This window comes from Cricetulus griseus (genome assembly GCF_003668045.3).
Source record: "Cricetulus griseus strain 17A/GY chromosome 1 unlocalized genomic scaffold, alternate assembly CriGri-PICRH-1.0 chr1_0, whole genome shotgun sequence".
Taxonomy (NCBI): Eukaryota; Metazoa; Chordata; class Mammalia; order Rodentia; family Cricetidae; genus Cricetulus; species Cricetulus griseus.
In genome coordinates, this window is record NW_023276806.1 from 233,799,574 (window position 1) to 233,813,441 (window position 13,868).

Genomic DNA, 13,868 nt, shown 5'->3' on the forward strand with positions numbered 1-13,868 from the left:
CTCTACCCTGAGCTGTGGTCCCAGCCTTTAATTATCTTTAATCAGGCTCTCACTGCTACATTTAGAACACTATATTAAAACACAAGCACTTTAACCCAGCTCTTTCACAACTTCCACTGTCCTTATCCATCCATCCATCCACTGATTGATTCAAAGAATCTCCATTTGGAATATTTAAATGCAAAAAAAAAAAAGGTAGCCTGATATATAAGACCCAACAGACAAGAAGCCATGAAAACTAAGGTGTGAGAATGTCTTTCACTGATATAGTCATCTTTCAAGTTTCCTGTACCATTAGGCAAAGTTCACTTCCAATTTTTAAAAACAAGCGTGTGTCCAGGCGTTGGTGGTGCCGCCTTTAATCCCAGCACTCGGGAGGCAGAGTCAGGCGGATCTCTGTGAGTTCCAGGACAGCCTGGTCTACAGAGCCAGTGCCAGGACAGGCTCCAAAGCCACAGAGAAACCCTGTCTCGAAAAACCAAAACCAAAAATACAAAACAAACAAACAAACAAACAAAAACCAAAAACAAGCGTGTGTAATCCCAACCAAAACTACTCATTGCCTGTGACTCTCTCAGTTTTGATGGAGACTGTGCAGGATATGGCAAAGGTGTCAGCAAACTCCGTTGTGTAGTGGCAGGAGATAAGTGAAGGTGACAGCCCTCCAGCTGCTGACCACAGGTCACATAAACACCGGACACCTTCCTTTAGTGTTGCCAAGGGACAGATACTCATCACTGGGCAGAATGGAGAAGGCAAGCGGGGGCCCAATGCATAATCCATAAATAGGGATTTGACTGGAAGACAGACAAGGGGGAGAAGGGTGGAGCGCAAGATTCCGCCAGGCAGAACAAGGTGAGCAAAAGCAGTGAGGTTTGAAAGGATAAGGAGTCCTGGGCTGAGGCCCCGTGAGGACAGAAGGGATGGAAGTGGGGAGAGGCCCACAGACAATGAGAGGAGAGAACTTTGAGAGGACCCGGCCTGCAAAACCCACTTTGTCTCCTGCTGCTGTTTCAGGCTGCCTTTCTATCCCAGAGAGACGTTCCAGGGACTACCTCCACCCCTCCTTCCCTCCCTCCCTCCCTCCCTCCCACCCCCTCCATCCCTTCCACCCCTCCCTCCCTCCTTCCTACCCACCACCCCTCCCTCCCTCTCTCACCCCTCCCTCCACCATCCACCCACCCCCTCCCTCCCTCCCTCCCTCCCTCCTCCCTCCTCCCTCCCTCCCTCCCTCCCTTCATCCACCCATCATCCATCCATCCACTCGTAGCGCAAACAATCCAGAGTGCCCAGGACCCTCTGGGCCCTGCAGGTGACCCCACCAGCCCCGCCCTGGGACGCTCCGCTGCCTCTGGGCTCCCGGGCTGCAGCCAGAGCTCCCGATGGCTCCGGACCGAGGCTCACCTGGTTCCCGGTGGCGGGCGGGAGTCGCAGACGCTGGGGTCAGACTGGCTGGAGGCGGACGGACGCGGAGGCCGGCAGTTCCGAGCCGTTGCTGCAGAACCCGCGGGCGTTCCGGGGGTGCGGCGGGTGACGCGCAGGCTGGCGTGGACGGCACCCGGGCCAGGAGAAGGGTACCCGGCTGCGCAGCACACCCGGGCCGCGGGCACCCTGGGCATCCTCGGAAACGGCCTCTCCTCTGCTCAGACGAACGCAGAGAGGCGCGCACGGTCACGTTTATCTTCAGCTTCCAAGACGGGGGGATGCTTGACCTCTCGTGGGAAGTCGAGCCGGGGCCTCAGGTCAGCAGGTTTGTCTCCAAGCTGCGCTGCCAGAACTCGCTGCCCCGTTCCCCATGCGCCCGGGCGGGGATTAAGTCTTTAAAATTCTCTGAGTTCACATTCTTAGGAGTCTCCAAAGTTTCCTTTAAATCTCTACAGTCGGGATGGTTCTCATGGGCAGGAGTCAGGCTCAAACCCCAGGAATGGGTTTTGGGTGTTTCAGAAAAGCAGCCCAGGCTGCCTGCTAGCTACTCATTGCACAGCAGAGGCTGGGCTTCCTTCCAACTGCTGGGGTCACAGAGAGTAATAAATATATATTTATTACATTTATTTATTACATATATATATTTATTACATATATACATATATATTACATATATATAAATATATATAAATAAAATATATATAGTGTGTGTAAAATATTCATATACATTATATTCATATATATATGGAAGAGGAGACCTTCCTGGAATACAATGACCTACCAGCATGTGTGTGTGCATGTGTGTGCGCACATACGTGTGGTGTGTGTGAGCATGTGGTGCATGTGTGTGCGCGCATACGTGTGTGTGCGTGTGTGTGCACGTGTGTGCGCGCACGTGTGCGTGTCTGTGTGTGCATGTGCGCGCGCGTGTGTGTCTGTGTGTGCATGTGCGCGCGCATGTGTGTGTGTGTGGTGTGTGCATGTGTGTGCGTGCATACGTGTGTGTGCATTGTGTGCGCGCATACGTGTGTGTGTGCATGTGTGTGTGTGTGTGTGCATGTGTGTGCGCGCATGGGTACATACGTCCCTGTCCCTTCCAGCACAGGAATCGAACCCAGGACCTCGCAAATGCTACGCAGGCCCCGAGCCCGGCCGGCCCGGCCCCTGGAATTTGCTTCTGAAACGTCCAGGGCGGCTCTTCAGCCTGAGAAAACTGAAGGGGGCTCCTGGGCGTCTGGAGGGGCGGCCTGGGCTCCGGGGCAGGGGCAGCGAGCGTCCGTCCATCAGTCCGTCCGTCTGTCCGTCCGTCCGTCCCTGGGCAGCCAGGGGCCGGCAGCTTTGCCGCCCTGGCGCCAGCGCTCGCCCAGCCGACCACAGCGAGGCGCGCGCGGCACGCGCTGCGCCCTCCCCGTCCGCCCCGCGCTCCTCCCCGCGCTCCTCCCCGCGCTCCTCCTCTCCGTCCGCCCCGCGCTCCTCCCCGCGCTCCTCCCCGCGCTCCTCCTCTCCGTCCGCCCCGCGCTCCTCCCCGCGCTCCTCCTCCCCGTCCTCCTCCGCCCCGCGCTCCTCCGCGCGCTCCTCTCTCCCGTCCGCCCCGCGCTCCTCCCCGCGCTCCTCCTCCGTCCTCTCCATCCTCCCCGCGCTCCTCCTCCGAGAGCCCCTGCCCCGAAGCCCTGCCAGCCCCGCCCGCTCCGTGTTCTCGCGAGAGGCGCCGCCTCCGGCGCGCTCGCAGCGGCCCCTCCCACGGGCGGGTTCCGTATTGGGTAAGATCCCGGCGGGGCGGGGCGGGGCGGTCGGACGGGGCGGGGCCGTGGGCGCGGGCGGGACGGGGCGTTGTTCTCGCGAGACTTCCGCGAGAGGCTCCGGTCGTTGCCGGGAGGAGCGCGGCGGCCGGAGCCAGCCCACGGGAGCCCGGGCGGGCGGGCGGCGCTGCAGCGCTGCGAGCGGGAGTCGTGCGGCGTCGGCGCGGCGCGGCTGCAGCGCAGCGGCGGGAGCAGCCTCGAGCCGCACAGCCGGCTCCCGCGCGTGCCCGCGGCTCTGACAGGGGCCGCGGCGTCCAGCCAGCCCCGCGCGGGCGAGCGGCGGGCGAGCGGCGGGCGAGCGCCGAGGACAGACAGCGTGCGGCTGCAGGCAGCGGCCCCGGCCGCCGCTGGAAGATGTCTCAGGAGAGGCCCACGTTCTACCGGCAGGAGCTGAACAAGACCATCTGGGAGGTGCCCGAGCGCTACCAGAACCTGTCCCCGGTGGGCTCGGGCGCCTACGGCTCGGTGTGGTGAGTGTCGCCGGGCCTGGGGTCCGGGGACGCCGGAGCCGGCGGGGCGGCCCTGCCTGCGTGCCTGCGTGCGAGCCTCCGTGCGTGCGAGCGTGCGAGCCTGAGGCCCGGCCTGTGCCCGCGGCTCCGCGATGCGCCCAGCGGCAGGAATTCTGCCCCGGCCGGGCCCTGCACCCCTCACTCACCCACCCGGGTGCAGCCGCGCGGGCTCCACCCTGCGCCCCTCCCGGGCTCCCTCCGCAGCCCCGCAGCCCCGGGAGAGCGGGCGAGCCAGCCGGGCGGAGCCTCTGCGAGGAGCGGCAGGGCACACAGCCTGACCCCGCGACTGCGGTCACCGGAACGAAACTTGCAAGAAAAAAAAAAAAAAAGCGCTCCCTTCCCGGATTTTTGTTTTTGTTTTTTCCTTTTTCTTGCAAGACTCCATCTGGAGGGGGGACAAATCTGGCTCCGGAAGCGTTCTTTGGGAATTAGCACATGAATTAGCAGCACCCCGAAGAGCCTAGAATGCTGACTTTATCTCGGCGAGCGCGGTGCCAGCTTGCGTGCTGTGTTTCCGATTCGGTTGAAAGCGTATTTCCTTTTCGGGGCGGGAGGGTGGCAGCGCCTGCAAGGACGCCACCGCTCGCCGCTTAGTCACACACCACTGCTCATTTCAGTGTTGCTCCACAAATCAGTTTTCCCATGCGGGCCACAGGGACTCCAGATCAAGTGATCGGAGGTGTAAATAGCTTTTTAGTTGAAATAATTCCTGGGATGCTTTTCTTTAAGTCCCTTTGAAGATTTGTAGGGGCGCGCTATCAGCTTGCTTTTTTTTTTTTTTTCCCAGGGCTGAGGGACGTGGCTTTGGTGAGAGCAAAGGAAACAATGTTTCTCAGCTGTCATTCACACCGTGATTCTTGATTCTTTGTTGTTCATTTGAGACTTTGTATGTCCCTGGCTGCCCTGAACTTCACTCTTCTGGCTGGCCTGGAATAAAGGCTTTTACCACCTTTGCAAGGCCCTGGGAGTGGGTTTCAAATTAAATCCATACTATAAAATATCCACTCCAGAAGTGATTAGGAACTCTCCAGGGTTCATACAGTGTCTTTTAGGCTTAGTGTCTTCTTAGAGCTCTGGTTCTTGAGGTTCAACAGCTTAGCTCTTCACGTGCTTTAGTAATTTATATACACTCCTGTTTTCGAAGGTTTGTGAAATGGTTTGTTTTGTAACAAATTCCAGGGTTCTGCATGTGTTAATCTTTAGGTATGAGTCCTGTGTTACTTAAAGTCACACCATGAATTTCCTGTTTGGTAGAACCTTCTGGGTAATTGAGATTGTGCAATAGTGTCCAGCAACAGATCATATTGCATTTGTTGGCGCAAGCTGCTTAAGTTATGTTGCAGATGGCACCAACCCTGACGTCTTTCTCCCATGTCTACAGAATGGCAGTTCACACATCTGTCATGTGTATTTGCGACTGTTATCTTCATTCTCTAATATTTAATAGCTCATTAGCATACCTCAGTCCGTCATTCCTAATTGTTAGAGTATCAGGCTTTGCTTTCCATTTGAATGTTCAGGGAGTGGTGAAACAGAGTATCTCCACTGTAGGCCATCTGGGTGGGTGAACTTGCAAGGTTTCCTATGGACACTGCTGTCCTGGCCGAAGAGCCAGGTTTGCAATGAAGTTCAGTGGTGAAGTGCCATTAAAACTACGCTCACTTCCTCTGGTGCTGTTCTTTTCTATGAAATAGAATTCAGCACCACCTCACAGTTGGAAAGGACTTGTACCAAACAGCTTCTTAAAAGTAGGTGATACAGGGCAGGGCGGTGGTGGCACACACCTTTAATCCCAGCACTGGGGAGGCTGAGGCAGGCGGATCTCTGTGAGTTCGAGGCCAGCCTGGTCTCCAGAGCGAGTGCCAGGATAGGCTCCAAAGCTACACAGAGAAACCCTGTCTTGGTCTTGAAAAACCAAAAAAAGTATGTGATACAGGACCAGTGATGTAACTCATACTACAGCCCCTGGTCTTGCATATGGGAGGCCCTGCATTCCATCCCCAGCAATACACAAACAACACAAAGCAACTCATTAGCAACTCATTATGTATAAAATGTAAAAAGGTATGCAGCAGGAAGCCTTCTGTTTCTGTTCCCCAGCCCTGTTTTCTCTTCCTTCAGTGACAACCGCTATTCGGTTCCTTGCATGTCTTTTTCAGAGACGAAGAGTTTGTACCAGAGATGTAAGGTGTAGCCTATAACCTGTCGATGGGGGAAAAGACAGCTGAAATTGTACATGATGACTGAGCAAATAACTCTCTCAAGTTATTTGAAGCTGGGTTTTTTTTTTTTTGAGGATTTATTTATTTTATATATGTGTGGGTATTTTGCTTACACACATATATGTGCACCCCATGAATGCTTGGTGCCATGGAGACCCTGGAACTGGAGTTACAGACAGTTGTGAGCTGCCATGTGGGTGATGGGAATTGAACCTGGGTCCTCTACAGGAGCACTGACCACTGAATCATTTCTTCAGGCCTAAAGTTGTGTTTTCAGTTAGCTTTTTGGGTACAACTGAAAACACCTTTTGAATTTCTTTCTTTTCTTTTTCTCCATCCCCCTCCCCCGCCCCCAAGACAGGATTTCTCTGTGTAGCCCTGGCTGTCCTGGGACTCTCTCTGTAGACCTGGCTGGCCTCAAACTCACAGAGATCCACCTGCCTCTCTGCCTGACTAGGAGAATTAAAGGTGTATGCCACCATGCCTGACTTCTTGAAATTCTTTTTTAACCCACTTGGTGGCTTGTGTTCCCATTCTCCACTCTGATCCTCCGAGACAGTTTGATATCGGAAAACAGTGATGTCCATTTGAATGCAAGTGACTGAGGGGGATTCAGACTGAAGCCTTGAAAGGAGAGAAGGCAGTCCAGTTGGCAACACTGGGTTACACTTATAATATCACAGCATTTTTTAATATGGCTTATTGAGCTGGCCCTGAGGTCTCTGGATAAAGGAATCTTGGTATGGGACATGGTACACTTTGATGTGTAGCGCTTTTTTTTTTAAGCTCAAGCCTATATTTTAATTTGCACTATGTAGTGAACAGCAGTGACAAAAAAGTAGCGCTCTGTATTGTGCAGTAACCAACTATGAATCAAAGATCAATGAAAGACCAGAAAGTTGAGGGCTGATAGAGCTACACAGTATCTTTCTTTCAAAAAGAGCAAAAGGAACTAAACTAAGTCTTCAAGTTTAAGGAACTTTGTTCATTGTCTGTAGAGGGAAATGAAGCAAAATTGTCTAAGACCACATTGTTGCAATGCATTGATTTTGTGGTTTGGGACATAGGGGAAAATCTCTGTGGTGAATTTAAGGAAATACAAACAGGAACTTCGGTGCCTTCCCTCTGGGGAAGGGGTCTTTCTAGGCCCTTGCTGAGCACACTTGGACACTGCATTGGGAGTGAGGATTGAGAGTCACTTCCAGATCATCTGTAGCCATTTGTTCGTCAGTATTTATTACATACCACCAAGTAGTGGCTGGGTGCAGAAGACAGTTCGCTTTGTCATCGGACTTGCAGAGGAATGAGTTTAATGGTTACATTTTACCGGTTGCTTACTGTGTTGTAGGCATGGTAATGTACAACTTATGATTGTCATGTAAACATGTAACTAAACATGGTAAGTTCTTTTAAGAAACCAACAATTCAATGAGCTCTAGGACAAGATTTTTTCGAGTAAAAACAACAAAAAACAAATAAGGCTTTAAAAAAAAGTATTAATAGCCATTAATCATTAATGAGCCAGGGTAAAAGCAAAACTCCATGGTTAGGTATGAAACCATGAGTTTCTTGACCCTTGACCAGAGAGAAGTCTGGTCTTTACTTTCTTAGTTGTAATAGCTCACGCCTCTTCTCTCCCTGCCTTTCTTCCTGCCTTCCTTTCTTCCAGACAATCCGATGGCCATGAACTCTTGATCCTTTTGCCTGAGGCTCTCTAGTGCTAGTACCACAGGAGCTGCTTTTAGCTGACACTACTGTCTTTGTAACTAAAAGCAGAATAGTTACCTGGATGTTACTGGTCTTAATAAGAAACCTTTAAATACAATTAGTAACTCCTAACCAAAAGTCTGAGGCCAGCCTGGCCTGCAGAGTAAAAATGAAGCCCTGTCAACTCAAGAAAAACAAACATGCAAAAACACCCACAGAACATGGTTACTGAAAGAGGGTGCGTGTGTGTTTAGATCGATTTATTTTTATGTATATGGGTGTTTTGTCCCAATGTGTATCTGTATTCTTGTGTGCTTGGTGCCTTCAGAGGCCAGAATGGGGCATGTTATCCACTGAAACTGAAATTACAGATGGTCATGAGCCACCATGTTGGTCCTGGAACAAACCCCAGGTCCTCTGGTAGCCAGTGCTCATAGCTACTGCACCATCTCCTGTTTTACTCTTGGCCTTTTGGAGGGGCCTGCCACCCAGCTCCCTAATACATCACACACGGAGTCTTATTTTTTTCTTATAAACACCGGGCCTTAGCTTGGCTTGTTTCTAGCCAGCTTTTCTTAACTTAAATGGCTCCATCTATCTGTTGCCTCTGGGCTTTTCTCTTTTCTTACTTCTGTATATCTTACTTTCACTCTTACTCTGTGGCTGGCTGGGTGGCTGGCCCCTAGTGTCCTCTCTCCTTGTTCCCTTGCTTCTCTCTTCCTGAATTTCCCCTGCTATTTATTCTCTCTGCCTGCCAGAGCCGCCTGTCCTTTCTAACCTGACTTGCTATTGATTGTTCAGCTCTTTATAGACCATCGGGTATTTTAGAGAGGCAAAGAATCACAGTTTCACAGAGTTAAATAAATGCAACATAAAAGAATGCAACACTCCTTTGCATCATTATAAAATAAATGTTCCACAGCATAAACAAATATAACACACCTTAAAATAATTTTCCACAATAATCTCTCCAGTTGCTGCCAAAGGTTCATGGTTTGTATGCACTGTAGAGAAAGACTGATTAAGTGTTCAACCAAGCTAGCTATATAGTTCTGTTTTTTTTTTGTTGTTTGTTTGTTTTTTGTTTTTCCCCCGAGACAGGGTTTCTCTGTGTAGCTTTGGAGCCTATCCTGGCACTCGCTCTGGAGACCAGGCTGGCCTCGAACTCACAGAGATCTGCCTGCCTCTGCCTCCCAAGTGCTGGGATTAAAGGCGAGCGCCACCAACTCCCAGCTTATATAGTTCTGTTTTATTGAATTCTGTTTTCACTCACAGCTTATCACTGGACCCCAGGCATCTCAGATCTGCCACTTTTGATATTGCTTTTGATTGCCCTTTAATTCAGCCTCAGAGATGATCTGTGTTGCTTTTGCCTTCTGTGAGCAACATTGTGAACTGTACTGAGCCCCTAGGATTTAGTACTCAAATGTAGAGGAATTCTTTGGACTTTAGTGGCACTTTCAGTGTGATTCTGTAGCCTGTCAGTTATTTAATTGAGAGCATCACCAGTTACTCCTTTTCTAGTTCCATGGAGGCTGATTGTGCCTCTCTTTCCTTTTGTATTGTTAGTGACTGCTCCCAGGGTCTTGTGCATGCTAAGCACATTGTCCACTGAGCTTCACTCCAGCCTCCAGGCTGGCATTTTTAACCTAATTCTGTGGGTGAGCTGGGCTTACTTAGAGGAGACACACTTGCCCGAGCAGCTTTGGCTTTGGGTCTGGGGTTCCCATCACTGTGGCCTGTTGAGGTTGTGTGGTGACTTTTGCAGTAGAGTTATGATCACTGGCAGAGGTCTGTACAGTGTCACTGTGCAGCTAATCTAAAGGGTAACAGCAATCCATTTAAGTCATGTACTCCCTCACAACTGACAAATCAAAAATGAAATTAATGCCCAGATGAATTTTTTTTTTCATGAAAAACTAGGTAGTTCTCATAGGTGACTTCTGGATTTATGAATATCATTTATTTGGAATTTATCAGCGTGTACTTTTGGAAAGACCAACCATGTTGTATAAAAATAAAATAACTAAGCCTTGCTAGGCTTTTGAAAATACATCAGATTTTTATTCATTGTGAAATTTGATACTGAGCTGATGTGTCTTATCCAAAGGGTCCAGCTGCTGTGATAACAGCTCCTCTCAGTATCATGTTCCTGACCCGAAACACAGGGGTTTCTGCTCAGCTTTCTCATGGATGTATGTGCAAATTGTGTACATGCTTTTTGAGGAAACAAGACCAGAACTTTCTTTACACTTGAATTTTTTCTAAGTTTCAGTTTTAGATGATTGATCTTTGCAAAGTGCTTTATAAGCTAAGCACATTATAGTGAGGATTAGCCAATCTTCCAGTGTACAAGCCTTTAAGAATTTGTTATAGGGAAGAAAAGATAGTGTTCTGTAAAATACACTTTACAGGTTGTTCCAGGGTTCTGAGCATGCTCCCATCCCAGGCTGATGGTGAGACCAAGTAGTATGGATGAGTCTGTGACGGTCCCTAAGTTCCTGCCTTGGGGAGGTGGAGAGATTGTGGTGACTTATAAAAAGGTACAGCATTGTGGGCTCATCTGTCTCTCCTGGGACATGGCTCTGTGTGTAGTGTGGCTACTTCACGGTGGGGCTTGTTCTTCAGGTACAGGGTATGGGATTTTAACGAAGTACAAAACACTTGCCTTTTTGGAACTGTGCTGTGGTGACAGTGGGGGGAAAATAAGCCACACTTATGGTGCCAGAGGATAAATGTTACTGGGAATATGAAACATGAAAGGGAAGGCATAGAGTGGCTTAGCTTTTTTTTTTTTTTTTTTTTTTTTTTTTTTTCCCTTCCTAGTGCTGACGAACCTAGGTCCTTGTACATCTACTGTTGGCCATCCTCTGTTGCTCTTGTGAGCAAAAGGATGGTGGTGGAAGTGACAGGAAAGACCTAAGCTAAGGGGTTGGACATCGTGGGGTAAGAAAGTAAGAACTTTATGGATTGAAAGATTAACACAAAGACCCTGTGCTATGTGATCATCTCTGCCAGAGCTGCCTGAACCTGGAAAGCAATCAGGAGGGGAGGGCTTTGCAGCTGGTAGGGATCCTGTAAGGTGTAAGGACCTGCTTTTATTCTGAGAAGGGAAGCTAAGGTGGGTTATAGACAGGAGAGCTGGGATTTCACTCCCCAGTTTTTCATTTCTGTTCCTTAATTGACAGAGGTATTGTTTGTGGTTTAGGATAGCACAAGACAGATGGATCATTGCAGAGCTCTGTCCTATGCCTGAAGCTCTCGTTCCCCAGTCCCAGAGTGCCAGAGCCCTGGAAACTCAGGGTGCTCCATTCCAGCTCTGTAAAGGACATATACTTGCTTCAGCTTTTTCACAGTTTTGTTGCCAAAAGGTACAAAAGGGAGCAAAGAGATTAGCATTGAGAAAGGAAGATGAGCGGCGGCTGGAGGGTTGAGGCCCCCCCCCCCCTTAAGTTGCTTTTGTCTTCCTTGGGGTATCTGAGTATTTAAGATCCCATTTATTTTGTTCTTTGGACATGTGTCTGTTTTCTTTTCCTCTGCCTTTCCCTCATCATGTTACCTGACATTGATGTTTTTGGCCATGAGGTTCCAAGAACTGTTAACTTGACTAGATGGGACAGAATAGGCATCTAGAGATACCTTACAGCAGCTCTGTTCTGCCCTGTCTTGGCTGCCTTCATGTGAGCTCCTTTCTTGGGCCTCTGAAGCTGTCCCCCTTTACCATCTGGGTGCAGAAAGTAAGTTCTTGCAAACACAGATTCCCATGGCAACACAACAGAAAGCTATTAGAACGAATGTTTATTCTGTCTAGACCTGCTGTCTGACTAACTGTAGGCCCTGAACATGTTTGCTCCTGTTGCATTGAAAGATGTGGTTACAGATTTCCTTGCTTCCCTCAAAACCTCTTAAGTCTTGCCACTGTGCTTGTGACATGGAGGAAGATGTGTGTGTGTGCTCTACCCCAAAGTCTCCAAGCTTGCAGTCCACAGTCAGCATACAGCACACAACCATACCTAAAACACCAACAGCTGTCCCTTTGTTGTCATAAATCCATTCATTTAGCATTGTTTATAAAGGTCAAGAAAGCAAAGGGACTGGGGAGATAAAGTGCTTGCATGGAAGCATGAGGACCTGAGCTGGATTCAGGATACCATGCAAAAGCTGAGTGCGGCACTCATGATCTCAGCGCTGGGGTGCAGAGTCTGGCCACCTAGCCTAGCCTGGTTGGTGAGCTCCAGGTTTGGTGAGAAAGCCTGTCTCAAAACAAGGTGGAAGACACCTAAGGTCAACCTCTGACCTACATACAAAAGCAGGAAGGGACCCAGTTGCTTCAGAAGTCTCCGTAGCTCTTTTCTTTTTTTGCATCTGTTGTGTCTGTTGTCATCTCAGAGCTACCATTAAATTTCTAGAGAATCTTCTGTCTCACGTTCTGTGACGTTGTAGTAGCTTGTCACATCTAGGGCAGCTTGATGCCAGGCTATGTATTGGAAATCTGTGTCAGAGAAGCCTTTCCATCTGGTGATTCAGATCTGGAAGGGCAGCATGTGCCCACAAGAGGTCAAAAGCCAAAACAAAACCTCTTTTGATGTGTAAAGGCTCTGGGAGGCTGTTTTAGTAGAAGAGGGTGTGAGTGTAATTGGTCTAGATCCTGGGTCCTTTGCTCTCTGTCCATTTGGAGCATTGTCATGTGCTCGTAATTATGCTTTCCGTAACGCTCAGCTTGGGATGTCTGGCTTGTGCAAGTACTGAGTTCATCGTGTATTTCTTCATTCCTGTAGCAGATCTAATTTAATTCCCAGAAATAATTTCTTTATTCTTAGTTATCTGTGGTAGCTGACTCTTCCCCCTTTACCCTCCCCACTTAAACCTTTTATTTAGGGCTTTTGCTAGCTTGAACCTCCTTGAACTTAGACTTAGGAACACATAGTTTCTATTTATGTTTTCTTTCCAGTCTGCCAGTTGCTTATGAAGACTTTAGTTCTCTTTCTCATCTGCAAAAAGGAACAAAGCAAAGCAAAGCCCTACTCCCTAACAATCATTGTGTTAAATTGCAGTGAAATATTGATTTGACATATTGTATTAATATATTTGTTATTCCCTGATTGTGTGTGTTCTCTGTGTCTGTGTGTGTGTGTGTGTGTGTTCTCTCTCTCTCTCTGTGTGTGTCTGTGTGTGTGTGTGTGTGTGTGTGTGTGTGTGTTCTCTCTCTCTGTGTGTGTGTGTGTGTGTGTGTGTGTGTGTGTGTGTGTGTGTGTGTGTGTGTGCGCGCGCGCGCGCTCGGGCATGTATGTCTGTGTGTGGAGGCAATAGGTTAACCTCAGTTATTGTCCTCTGTCACTCTCCACATTATTTTTTGACAGTACCCCACTGAATCTGGAGCTCATGGATTGGTTAGACTAGCAGGTCAGCAATCCCCAGGAACCTTCCTGCTTCCACCCCCAACTGCTAGGGTTGATTACAGGCACATAGCATCATACCTATTTTTTGTTTGTTTGTTTTGCTTTTTGTTTTTTATATGGATATTGGGATCAAACTCAGGTCTTCATACTTGCTGGTGTAATCACTTTCCTGACTGAGCCATGTCCTCAGTCTCTGTCATCCTGTCATTTGATGCTACAGTTTGGCTTGCTTAGGTTTCCGATTCCTTGTGTAGTGTTCTAAGTGCCTTATGGTTGAATGGTCTCTTTTGAAATAAGCAATCTCAATGTTAATTGATACTGATACCAGGCAAAAGGGTTGAAATGTAACAAATTAGAGTGTGTGTCTGTTACTTCTTTGAATCCCCAAACTCCATGTACATCCTGTAACATAGGGTTCCTCAGTCTGTGGACATTCTGGGTGGGCTGATGCTTTGTGGTGGGGTCTGACAGGGTACTGGATGTTGTATATTTATTTAACAGCAGTACTATCTCCTAGTCTTAAGATTTATTGAAATTTCCCATTGTGACAGCCAAAATTGTCTTTCAGACATTGTCTTATGTTCGAGGGGCAGGTCTAGGGACACAAGAAGCATCCTTAATTGAAAACATTTTACACAGCTGTACATATTTAGAATAATTGGTCTTGAGTGAAAACTAGGGGCTAACTTGTCCACTTGAGCTGTCAGCAAGGAGGAATGCTTCCTTCTTCCTTCAGTATGACCTTCGTTACTTACAGGAGAACACTGGCAAGGTCCCAAGCTTAATGGATGGGACAGCTGGCATAGA

At 48.9% G+C, this 13,868-nt stretch overlaps 2 protein-coding genes across 7 annotated transcripts in view; one reads left to right on the top strand and one right to left on the bottom strand.

Annotated features, from left to right (window-relative positions):
• Slc26a8 (solute carrier family 26 member 8) overlaps positions 1-2,323 on the bottom strand; it is a 52,586-nt gene extending 50,263 nt beyond the window's left edge. For all 3 annotated transcript variants that reach the window (XM_027389049.2, XM_027389048.2, XM_027389047.2), the window contains exon 1: positions 1,405-2,323. The gene's annotated coding sequence lies outside the window, so the exon portion shown is untranslated. The remainder of the gene's footprint in view (positions 1-1,404) is intronic.
• A 1,077-nt stretch (positions 2,324-3,400) lies between these two features.
• The window catches only part of Mapk14 (mitogen-activated protein kinase 14), a 57,919-nt gene continuing 47,451 nt past the window's right edge, over positions 3,401-13,868 (top strand). The window contains exon 1 of one of the 4 annotated variants that reach the window (XM_027389053.2): positions 3,401-3,694. In XM_027389053.2, coding sequence (XP_027244854.1) covers positions 3,579-3,694 — 116 coding nt within the window. In that variant the 5' untranslated portion in view covers positions 3,401-3,578. The remainder of the gene's footprint in view (positions 3,695-13,868) is intronic. The other 3 variants (XM_027389051.2, XM_027389050.2, XM_027389052.2) reach the window with 3 other exon arrangements.